At 38.2% G+C, this 12150-nt stretch overlaps 1 protein-coding gene across 2 annotated transcripts in view; it reads left to right on the forward strand.

The window, feature by feature from the left end:
- The window catches only part of CNTLN (centlein), a 267130-nt gene that overhangs the window by 211371 nt on the left and 43609 nt on the right, over positions 1-12150 (forward strand). For both annotated transcript variants that reach the window (XM_084834565.1, XM_084834566.1), the window contains 4 exons: positions 2706-2803; positions 4367-4493; positions 5981-6118; positions 7606-7791. In XM_084834565.1, coding sequence (XP_084690691.1) covers positions 2706-2803; positions 4367-4493; positions 5981-6118; positions 7606-7791 — 549 coding nt within the window. The remainder of the gene's footprint in view (positions 1-2705; positions 2804-4366; positions 4494-5980; positions 6119-7605; positions 7792-12150) is intronic.

A 12150-nucleotide genomic window follows, 5' to 3' on the forward strand; every position in this document is an offset into this window, starting at 1 on the left:
ACTTTGAGTGTGCTTACTCAAATTTTGTCCAACAACTTTGGCATAAAGAATTAAAAACTATAAGTACTTGATTAATGACATAATTAACTTAAATGATGCCTCAGACTACCTGGGAACCTGTTGCAAAACCCACATTGTTTATGCACATGTCTCAATTTTGCCTACAAGGTTTAGAATAAATAAGCCAAGATTGTACCATATTCATGTAGCTTTTTTGCCCTTTCCAAATTCCAAAGTCTAGCCACACAAGAAGTGGTTTTTGAGAACCAGGCTTCCTGCTTCTTAACACTCCTACCCAATCACTGCTGGAAGAGATTTGCTTCATTTCCTTTCCCCTTCATAGCAGTGTTGTTTTCCACAGGAAGTGGTGATTTTTCCCTTGGACGTAAAGCACGCTAACGGTTGTTATAACAAGCACTGCTGTGTAACTCTTTGCAGAGGCCCACTTTTAACACAAGTGTCCACTTCTACTTGGAATATGTAAACTTCTATAACAGGGTGTTACATTTCTCCCTTAATGAAGGTCAAGCTGCACAAGTAGGCCTAAGGAACTTCAGTTATTATTCTGCTGCCATCTATCATTTTAACTGTTTTCAGGTTAAACTTCATATATTTCATGATTGGGTGACATGTCCAATGCAGAAATGCTGGAATCTTAGACATGCTTTGACCACATGAAAAGTTTTCACTTAAAAAATACAATAAATTACTGCAGCTTTCTGTACAGTTCTGAAAAATCTTTTCCTTACCCAGAGAAAGCTCCCGTTGAAGTGTACTGTAACACAAGAATTATGACTTACATTCTTTTTGTATCTCAGGAGTACAGACTATACATTATTCTTTATCCCTTACATTATGATTGTGTTTATGAACATATAGACCTAATCTTAAATTTTAAAAAGCAGTTAGACTTCCTGCCACACTTTACCAAATTGTGTTTGCATTCTTCCTGGACCTGCTTTTAATTTTTATTTCATTACATGAATGTTAAAACAGGATCATTATAGTCAGTGCCATGAAGATTTACAGAAATCTGATAATTTCTAGGCACTGTGGCTCTTCAGCACTATTGAGTTTTAATTAGCGGAACTGCCAACATTTTATTTTTAAGGCTACAAGTCAAGGGGGTGTAGCAGTGCAGAGAGGTTTGCACAGTATTTAGAAACAATAGTTTACTCCTAACTCTTCACATCAGAATCTCTACTTCCCTGAAGGGAAACAATAGCATGTACAAGACTCCCATTAATGTTAATGGAAGTTACAAGCCCGGAATGAGCAGGAAACATTCCAGAAGTATTCTGGTTTACTGCCTATCTTATCCTTTCACTCAACAGTGTGTGTAAATTGCCTGAACCCAAGTTCGAAAGCAAGAAATTGCAAGTAGATAAATAGGCACCGCCTCGGCGGGAAAGGTGACAGCGTTCCGTGCACCTCGGTGTTCAGTCATGCCAGCCACATGACCACGGAAGCGTCTTCGGACAGCGCTGGCTCTTCGGCTTAGAAATGGGGATGAGCACCGCAGCCTAGAGTCGGACACGACTGGTTGGGGACACCTTTACCTTTACCTTTTAATCAATGGCTGAACCTCCAAATAAGAATGCAGACCTGTGGTGAACTGATTCCTTGCTAAACATTGGGAGCAAGAGGGTGAGGATGAGCACAATTTATTCTGAACTGCTCTGAAATGCAGTTAATTGACACCGTTTCATACCACCAATTTTAGCTGTTGATCACTATTAAAGATGTAGTGACATAATTATTTTAAATTGTGGAGACATTTCGTTTTGTGGCCAGAATTACCTAAAATAGCTATCTCATTTTTGGCCAGATGGTCCCATGTGAATCTGTGCGCAGTGAGGGTTTCTTTCTGGATTATATCCAGACAAAGAGAACTTCTTAAGGCAAGTGGTAGGCAACCAGGTACCTCCAGACATTTTGGACTACAACTCCCACAAGCCCCATCCTGCATGGCCAATGGTAATGAATTATGGGAGTTGTAATCTACCTATCCTTATACACTGCCAGCCCTTGTATAAGACTACTAGCTTTGTTTGTGCTGCTGAAATTCTAAAGCTATTAGTGTTGGTGGTGGGAACTTTAAAATGGCATGTCAGACAGGACATGACTGAAGATCAGAAGAGGAAGTGATGCAAGTGATGATATCCATCCCGCAGTGTGATGACTACTACTAAGGAGCTACATGGCACAGAAAATGAAAAATAGGATCAACTTCTATTCTGTTACACAATGTTGCAGATTTTGGCAATCAAAAGCCAGAGAGGAAACATAGGTCTCTTAGACATGTGCCTTTTGTTCCCCATCCCTGTCCTGTAAGCAACCCTATCCTGTAAGGGACATAGTTGGTGGAAAATGTCTGTAAGCAGACCTTATTGGAGTTTCATATTTCTTCTGCCGAATAAGACAGAATCTCTGGGCTGGCCCTGAGAAATGCCCATTTAACTATAAAGTCAGCAATGTGAAACATTAAGCAAAGTGTTTTTAAAGGGCAGATTTTCTAAGTACAGGCACAGTAGAGATATTCTTTTGTATTCTGATGTTCATTAATTATTGTTTAGTGGTGAGCAAAATATACCAAACTGTTCAACAGTAAATATTTTGTTTGAAACAAGGTCATTATCGGTTATACTTTGGATAATCCTAAATCCACACTACTGAGGCTTTAATAAATATTTTATTCAATCTAGAATGCAAATAATGAAATCACTAAACATTCATCAACCATTAAATCTTTGAAATATGAAGTCCAAGGAAAAGAAGAACAGATGCGGGAACTACAGGAAAAGTAGGTTCGTTTTGTCTATCCGTTGTGTCTGGTTCCCCCCAGTGGTAGAAATGTAATTGCTCCAATAGCATTTCAGATCAAGCATGGACATTTTTCCTCAAGTGAGCTTTCCATGTGTTTTATTTCGTTTTGCTTTATGATACATATTTCAAACTTTTAGGGAGAGAGCAGTACATGCTGATGGCATGTTTTTTAAAATTGATAAGTTGTTAACTTAATACAATTTCTCTATTGCAACAACAGTATCAACGGTCACATTTCAGATTCTAGAAAGTATTTGGTTATCCTTGATGTAAATCTAAATGAATACCTCAGCACAGCTAAAAGCAATCTTTCAAATACAGTGATTCTTTGCCTAAGGGCTAAGACACATGTCAAGGTTTAGATGCTTAAAATGGATTAAATATCCAGTTTTACATTTGAAAAAAGTGCAAAAGGGCAGTAAGTTCATTTATTTTTTAGTTCATTAAAATGTACATATTTGTCTAGTCAAATATTAAAGTCACAAAATATCCACAAATTAGCAAACCTGCTACCTACTAATGTGTAATCTTGAGAAATAAAAATTATTTTATTGACGTGGTTCCTTCCCCTTAAATATAGGGATATCCTTAAAAGGCTTTAACAAAATGCGTATTTCATTGATTAGTGCCTTAAGATACACCTAGAGAACCCAGAAACTCTGTAGTTTAGATTTAGTATTCAGATATGTCTGTGTCCTACCATTATTTTATATAGTAAATATTGAATGTGCTTTGCTAGAAGTAATCTACTTGATTGACCCCAATACGCTGATGTGTCCATTCAAATGTAAATTCCTTCCATCAGTTTTTACAATGCTGTGGTTTTCTAGCTGATTTTATGTGGTACTGACATGATATCAAGAACAATGTATTGTGTATAATCATTATACTGACTTGTTTTATTTGGATAAAATCATGTGGCCACAAGAAAATATTTACAAGTTTGTATTCGTTTTCGGCGGTCTTACTATTTAGAAGTGATACATTTCTTTAAAAGATTTTGCTCCATGAGTGAAAGTGATTTAATCTTGGAAATTGCTGTATTGGTTTTCAATAGATACTGCCAAAACATTTTTCTTATAAAAAAATATCCCCTTGTTATAAAGCTTTTTTACATATGAAATTGTGGTACGTAATCATGACAGGCAATTCACCCAGTAACACCTTCAAATGAATACTTTAGTGAATTTCATTTTATTTTTCCTTTCTGTGCCAGTCTGCACTAAAATAATGTAATATTTTGCTTCCACTTTGCTCATAATTATACACTCATCTTAATATGGTTTACTGTATAAAATACTGTATGTTTATATTGTGGTATAGAAATATGTTGCTTAAGATTTAAAAGTCCGCAGAGTTTTAGTTTGTCTCCTATGTCTTTATATATGTAGAAAACATCAACGATTTTCAACACCTTTAGACTGGCAAATGGTACAAAGATTAGCACTCACTGAAGTCATGCATTTTAATTATTCAAAATAAGTACATGCTAGTAATGTTCCATAATTCTGTGAATATTGCATTTCCTCCTTATTCCAAGGATTTCTCGAATGGAGAGAGACATAAGTATGAAAAGGCATTTAATAGAAGATTGGAGACTGCGTATGAAAGCAAATCAGGAAAAGGAGAAAAGCTTTAATGAAACATTGCAAACTCTTGAAGAAAAGGTATTTAATGTTTGTTATTCATTTTAATCCCAAAAATTTAGTTCAACAGACACACACGCATGCACATACACACACTCACATCCAGTCAGCCTTATTACATTATTATAAGTTTTGAACATCTCATGTATTTAAAAAATCTGTTACATTCATATCCATTTAAAATTCTGTCAGATTTCACTGCTTAACTGTAATAGTTGTCATAATAATTCCATTTGTATACAGAGATAGTACATTTGTGCTCATAAAACAGAAAAAAAACAAACCAATTTAATGTGACAATGAATGTGGTGATTGAATATGGTATGTAGTACAGGTAGAATGACACATGTTTGGTGGTTTCCTAAAAATTAGAGATCAAATAAGATTCTACCTGCCATGTGAGAATATATGTTCCGTCTATCTAATAATAAGCTCTGACATAAAGCAAAAAATACCTGTAAATTAGCCTTATAGTAATATTACATGCCAACCCTTCCACTGTTATATATTTAATGATTCCATTTTATGCTATTCTGCAAGTTGTTTTCCCCATAAATATTTAATGCATTTTTCAGATGCTTACAGCGGATTGGAAGTGAAATTGCACCTTCCTTACGCTATCTGTGCAGCATGCTTTGTCCCCTTCTTCCCAGCAAACAGGGCACATGTGTAAGAATCCCTGAGGCTGCACACTGTACAACCCCCAAACAGAAATAGTTTTCAAGACAAGCACCACTTTGATTCTCTTTAAAAGCAGGTGGTAGCTGCCTGGCTCTGAAAGTAGCCTGCTCTGGTAGTCATTAAGCAGTTGACAGTTCCAGAGAGAGAAGTACTCCCTTGCCCTCCATGTCTGAGATAAGATGTCATTAAGAAATCAGCCCAAGAGAGAGGTGGGGGTGAGGAAATCTCAGACAAAACGAAGGTGGTGCGGAATAAATACTTGACTTTCTTTTTTCGGCAGGGAGGAAAGCATTTTAGAGATCTGTGCTCTATTTGGCTGTTCTGCTTTAAGTCTTTCATCATTTTAAATCTTGCATTTTTCATGTCACATTTGGTTGAGAAAATTTCTACAATGTATTACATAAAAGCATAATATAATTTGTTTCATGAACTGATTCCAAGTGAAGATTAAAAAAAATATAGGTACTGGTTATTAGTTTTAGGCTTGTATAGTTAATATTGCCTCCCATCAGATCCTGATACGACTAATTCTACATGTAGATAAATTTTCTGCATGCTAACATTTGGCTATATGTTAAATGCTTATGAATTTAGTAGTAACTAAAAAGTTGCAGTCATGTAGCCAGTTATGTGTGAATAAGTCATATAGATTTCAGTGGGATAGAATCCATACATGAACAGGTGCAAGCCTACATTTTCACCTAAGATAGTAAAAGAACTGTGTAAAATTAAATGTAGATGTTATTATAAGACATATTTTTAGGTTTCTCAGCTAAACGATTTAAATGTTTTCGCTAATAACAGTTATTCTCTGGGTATTACTTCAGGTAAAAACATTGACTGAAGATTGTTCAAACAAAAAAACATCAATTGATTCACTAAAGCAAAGGCTTAATGTAGCTATGAAAGAAAAGGCACAGTATGAACAGATGTATCGCAAGGCTAAAGAGGAGTTAGAGAAAAAGGTACACGATTACAGAGTTTCTGGATTAATCATGTGATATTTAATTCTACCTAACCTTTTTATGTGTTCAGTGCTTATTACAAATAAAGAGATGTATTGATAAACAAATTTACATTTCTATTATGCCCATAGTAGCATCTCTGTGATTTTTATTCTCTTATGTCTGAAGCCATTATAACATACGCAGTGTCGAAAGCATCTTGGAAATTGAATTAAATGAATTGTGATAGAATGCTATGTGATATTAACTAGGGTGTGTGTGAATAAATTCTATAGCGCCCCCTCTGTGCCTTAAAGTTGGTGCAGTGAAGGCCCTGTCAGACAAGCATTTTCTATGCAATTTGAGAAGGAAGCAAGCAAGCTAGCCTCTGGTTTGGGCATGGTGAGGGACTGTGACAACTTACCCCTTTTTCCCACCATTGCTCTTCCAAAATAGAAAATGCTGTATGAATTTGCACAATGCCTAGTTAATTTGCACCTTAGATCTCCCCCAGCCTTCAGCCAGGATATGGACAATGGTTTCAAGGAGATCCTAACTATAAATGAACCCACTATTGCTCCTGTTCATACATTACTTTGTACCCTGAAAGGAGAGGAAGAAAGATGGGTTGAGGCCTACTCTTTCCTTTTCTCCTATTGGGTCAAAAATGTTTGTTTGAAGAGGGTCTGAGCTTACTAGGCTCTTTCTCTGGGTGTTAGAAATGCTAAACCCAGGCATTCTGAGCAGCTCCTCTTGGGCAAGCATGAACCTTGTCTCAGTTTCCCCTGCAGCACAGAACATACTCTGAACCCATGTTAGGAAAGCAATGGCTTTGTTGAGTCAAGGTGCTCAAGGGTAGTAAACTCACAACTGTCTAATATTCCACAAAAGAAACAGCACTTAGTCTAAAACCAGCTATCACACACAGACCCAGAGTTTTAAAACTTCAAACAGCCTCAATGTGCTGTAAGTTTAAGTGGGGGCTGTAAGAGATGGCAGCAAGCCTCTCCTGGGAAAATAATTTACAGAAGCAATGTAACATTTGAGTAAACCAGTTAAAAGTATCTTTATAGATATGTGTACTCTTTTTGGAGATTGGAGGAAGTAAGCAACAAGCATGATACAGAAAGCTAAATATAGAATACAGTTTTAAATGCATGCTATACTTCTTGTATGAGCTCCAAACAAGTAGCTCTGTGGTATTCAGACTGCCCAAATGTTTTAGTGTTCAATTTTTGCAACATTTTCTAGCCACTGTGTTTAATTGAGAAAATACAAGAAACCAGTTAAGAATGTACCCACCCTAGAGGGTAACGGAACTGGGAGAAAACAGAGTGTTTTCCAGGTTACAATCCCCACCTTTAATCTGCTTAGATAATGCACACAATGTGAGGGATAGGTTTACTCTGAATCCCCAGGACTAGCAATCATTCTGACAATGTGACTCATTTTCATCAGGGTGTTTTACTGTTTCATACAAGTACCATTTTCATGTGACTTTATTTCAGGAGCTTAAACTTACCAATCTTGAAAGTAAAATGGCTGAGGCTGAGTGTGCCATGACTGAACTCGAAACTACTGCCTCTCAGCAACTCCATGGCTTGGCAAGGCAAAGTGAACAGGCACTTGAAGTAGTGCAGAAGAAGTTGATAATGTCCAATGATAAAGTGGAAGAATTCGTTACCTTTGTGAAGGTTTGGTTGTTGTTGTTTTTTCAATTATCTTCTGGCTTGTTGAGATGACATCAGTCATGCTCACTTCAGGCAAATGGTCACATGGATCCCAGACGTCAGGGAGCTTTTTCCTCCCTTTAAACATGTAAAGTCTTGTGCCTCAGTCTTGAGAGCCACCCACCCGCCCGCCCCATGTACTGATGCTTTGTGATCTGATAGTCTAAGAACTGGTGCAGTTGCAGAGTGGAAGAGGCAGCCAGACAAGCTTACATTTACCTTTGGGGACTACCCCAATTCTCTAATAGTGCTATTTTACTTTAGAGTAGGGCTGAACTGAAACAACTGTTTTTCATTAACATCTTCTGTGGTGATGAGGAACACTTCCTCTTCTTTAAAAAACACCTGATTTATGGTTCTCCTTGCCAAAGTGTTGATTTATTCAGTTGCACTGCACTGTCTTGCTCTCATTTTCAAATTACTACACTTACCATCAGATATATAATCATGAAGACAAATACGAATGGGTATGTAGAATTATATGTTAAAACATACATGCCACAATTGACATAACATTTCAGGCAAACAGCTAGTGGATACTGAAATCTTCTCTAGTGGTTGTATTCTAAAAGGCCAAGCTACATCTACATCTACACAATCTGTACATATGGCACTATTGAATAAACTTCATTTAATTTATTTATTTACATAGCTCCCTTCCATGATGATTCACCTCCAAAGCTTGTCTCCCCACTTCATCCTCTAGAACAGCATTTATGTATGTATGTATGTGCAGCATTTTTACCCCTCTTCAGCCAAAGGGGCTCTCAGAATGGCTTGCAAAGAGTAGTAATAAGACAGTCCCTGCCTTCAGGCTTAGAACATAAAAGACCTGACGGAAAAGGGATTGGGCAGGAGAACGAAAAAAGTAAACCCGGACACTTGATTCTTAGTTACGAAGTTCAGTAAGTCATGGTGCTGGATCTAACCACAATGGAAGGGCTGTTTCTTCTCCTCCCTTTGATGGCCTCAGCAGTGGCAGAAGAGAAGAGGCTCTAGCTGGAGCTGTATCTAAGCATGCTGGAGGTTGCCTGACTGCTGCTGTTTTGTCTCCTTCTGATGGCCTCAACAGTTTGGCTTTGGGTCATTAACATTTGCTGGTTCTGAGGTAAAAGGAACAGTAAAGCAGGAGAGGTGGACACAAGAAGCAGTACTGTAGTGAGAAAGAATGAGATGGGACTTAAGGCAGGATGGTGTAAAACCTTATGGTTTGCTATTTGTGCCTTCATTATATTATTACATTTTATCCCAGATGTAGCATTGTATACAATGACAATGAACTCATTCTCTGAATATGGATCCTTATGTAACCAAAAGGGCAGGCTCAGGGGAACCTAAGGTTTGCACAAATACAACAAAATGTTGGCCAAAATACCCCAGATAGCTCCATGAGGACTGAGTATGCTCATTGGCCAAGAAATGCTCCCTGAAAGTTGGAGGGAGGAAAAACAGAAAACCTGAGTGGGGAAGTGGGATGGAAAGGACTGTCCTGGAAAAGGGCATGGCTGGCTGGAACCTTGAACAGGAGCAAGCCACACTGCAACAGTTTGTTGCAGGTTCTCCTATTGTATCTAGCATTGTTTATTTCAGATCCTTAAAGTATCCTGTCCTGAATCCTTGAAATTTTTATGCTTATAGTTAACGATAGGTTAAAAATCAAATATAAATGTGAAATTCCATGAACATATCCAGAAATAAAAAAAGCACACCACTCTGCATGCATAATCCTGAGCTTCAAATGGCAGGCCAAACAAAAATATTTGTTTTTGAGAATTGTGGAATATGGCATTCTGCGAGCATAACAGACTCTCATGATGTCCCAATGCTGAGAGCATAACGGGCCACTATGTAGAAATGGAGATTAGGATGCTCATCTCCATTTCCACATAGTGGCCTGTTATGCTCTCAGCATTGGGACATTATGACATGGTACACACTTCAGAGGGGTAGCTGTGTTAGTCTGTTTTACCAAAAACACTACCACCAACACAACCCTTCTGTGGTATTTTGGCTACTGGACGTTACAGGAAAATCTTTGGCTGTTGGGTGGTATAGAAATGTAATAAATAAATAGATGAACGAAGTTATGTTATTGTGGCATAAGCTTTGATGGGTTATAGCCCAATTTGTCCTAAGCATAATGGCAAAATCAGACAGAAGATCCATTGTTAGGATCTCTTGTGGTTTTTGTTTTCCTAATTAGCAGCTCCATGGGACTGAAGATTGGGAAAGGGGTGTTGCTCTAGGAGAGGGTGTTTAACACTTTCCTATCATACCCTTTCTCCAAAATAAATTGCCTCGCCCCAAAAGATATTAGCAATGCAGGGTCGGAAAAGACAGGTTCAGTGCTGTTTATATTTTGCCCCTGGGCAATTAATAGCAGCATTAACTAGGAAAGCGAGTACATGTGAAAGTGGGTCCTAGTAAAATAAATATCATAGGGCTAGTTTTGTTTTTACTTAACCTGGTATGACTGTGCAGTAAAATATCTTGTTTTCCCTATCAACAACAACTCTAATTTAATAGCCTTTCCCAAATAAATGCCATTTCCAAAATATCATAGTTATATTTCCCCACTCTGTTGAATAAAAGATCACTGCCAAGTTGTCAAGAGCAAAGGTAGCTAAAAAGCAATTGCCAGCAGGAGTGAAATTAATAAAGTCTAAATAAAATTAACTTGCTTGCTGACAACCTAACAAGCTAATTACTACTTTGGATAGTCAGTAATGAACACCCAATCAAGCACACTACTCCTAAAACAGCTGAATAGCTTGCAGAGAAAGAAAAGGAATCATGTTAACCGAAATGATGCAATATTCTGCATATTAAAATGCTCAGCACAGCCCCGAGCAGTTAAACTCACCTAAATCTCATTGATTTCAGTAGAATTTATGCACATTTTTCTGCACACTGGACTTATTTCATAAAATGGAATGGAACCAGCTGAACAGTCCAATTCAAACATGTATTTTTGAAGTGATGAAACACTGGTTTTGAAAGTCAAGGACATGAGAATTTTCCTCTCTTCAGACTAAACCCATATAAATCTGCTCCAAGGTCCTGTCTACAGGATATACTTGTCACAGCGACACAGCTTGAAACAGCATTCCTATGGTGACTTTTCTGTACCGCTATAATAGTTTGTATCATTCCACTACAGGTGTTAATTATCTTACTAATGCCAGAATGTTTGCGTTATTATCAACATTGTGTTGTGAATGGTCACTATGCTGTTTGGTATCTCCTTAAGAATTAACATAATCCAACTCATGACACAAAAATAAACGCCAAGTAGGGTTGGGAGAACCAGCAATTTTCAAGCTAGTCTAAATGCTCTGAAAATTGCTTTGAAGCTGGTTTTGGCTCAGTCCCATTTTTATTTTTGACCTCTTTGGCTTGTTCGAAAGGGAAAACTGCACATTTCTGTACATATTTTTCGAAACTTTGCCCACACAGACGAGAAGTGTGAAAATTAATAGTTTTTGAAAAGTGCACATTTCAAAGTGCATTTTTTAAAAATGCATTTTTCAAACTTGATCACAAATTTGGGAATTTGAGAACGTTACTCCAAAAAAAAGCACTCCTGCTTGCATTTGGGATTGTGAACAAGACAAGCCCTCATGATTTGCAAACACAAATGGAATCCTTGCACATTCCTAATGCCAAGGAGTTTACCTTAAGAGGCAGAGTAATGCTACCAAATTTAGTACTTGAAACTAAGAAGGGGAGAAAAGAATGAATTGTCTTCATCAGAGTGATCCTCTGCAATTATACTTGGGCCACAGATAAACTACCACTATGCCAGTGAATTATCCAATACATTGGATGGTGTAGCGGGTGTTGGTGATGCAGTTGAGGGCACACTTGGAAGAAGCCGGTTATCTAGATCCATTTCAGTCGGGCTTCAGGCCTGGGCATGGGACAGAAACAGCCTTGGTCGCCTTGGTGGATGATATGAGGAGGGCTCTGGATAGGAGCGAATGCTCCTTCCTTGTTCGCCTCGACCTCTCAGCGGCTTTTGATACTGTTGACCACGGTATCCTCCTGGACCGCCTGGAGGGGTTGGGCATTGGAGACACCATATTGCGGTGGTTCTGGTCCTTCCTCTCTGGCAGGTACCAGAGGGTAGCACTGGGAGAGGAGGTGTCGGATCCGTGGCCACTCACTTGTGGGGTGCCACAGGGTTCCATCCTCTCCCCGATGCTATTTAACATCTATGTGAAGCTGCTGGGGGCTATCATCAGGAGGTCTGGGGTGCAGTATCATCAATATGCGGATGACATGCAGCTCTACCTCTCGTTCAAATCTTCACCAAGGTTGGCC

Source organism: Heloderma suspectum, chromosome 2, assembly GCF_057233095.1.
Source record: "Heloderma suspectum isolate Gila_16-S chromosome 2, 16-S_ref, whole genome shotgun sequence".
Taxonomy (NCBI): domain Eukaryota; kingdom Metazoa; phylum Chordata; class Lepidosauria; order Squamata; family Helodermatidae; genus Heloderma; species Heloderma suspectum.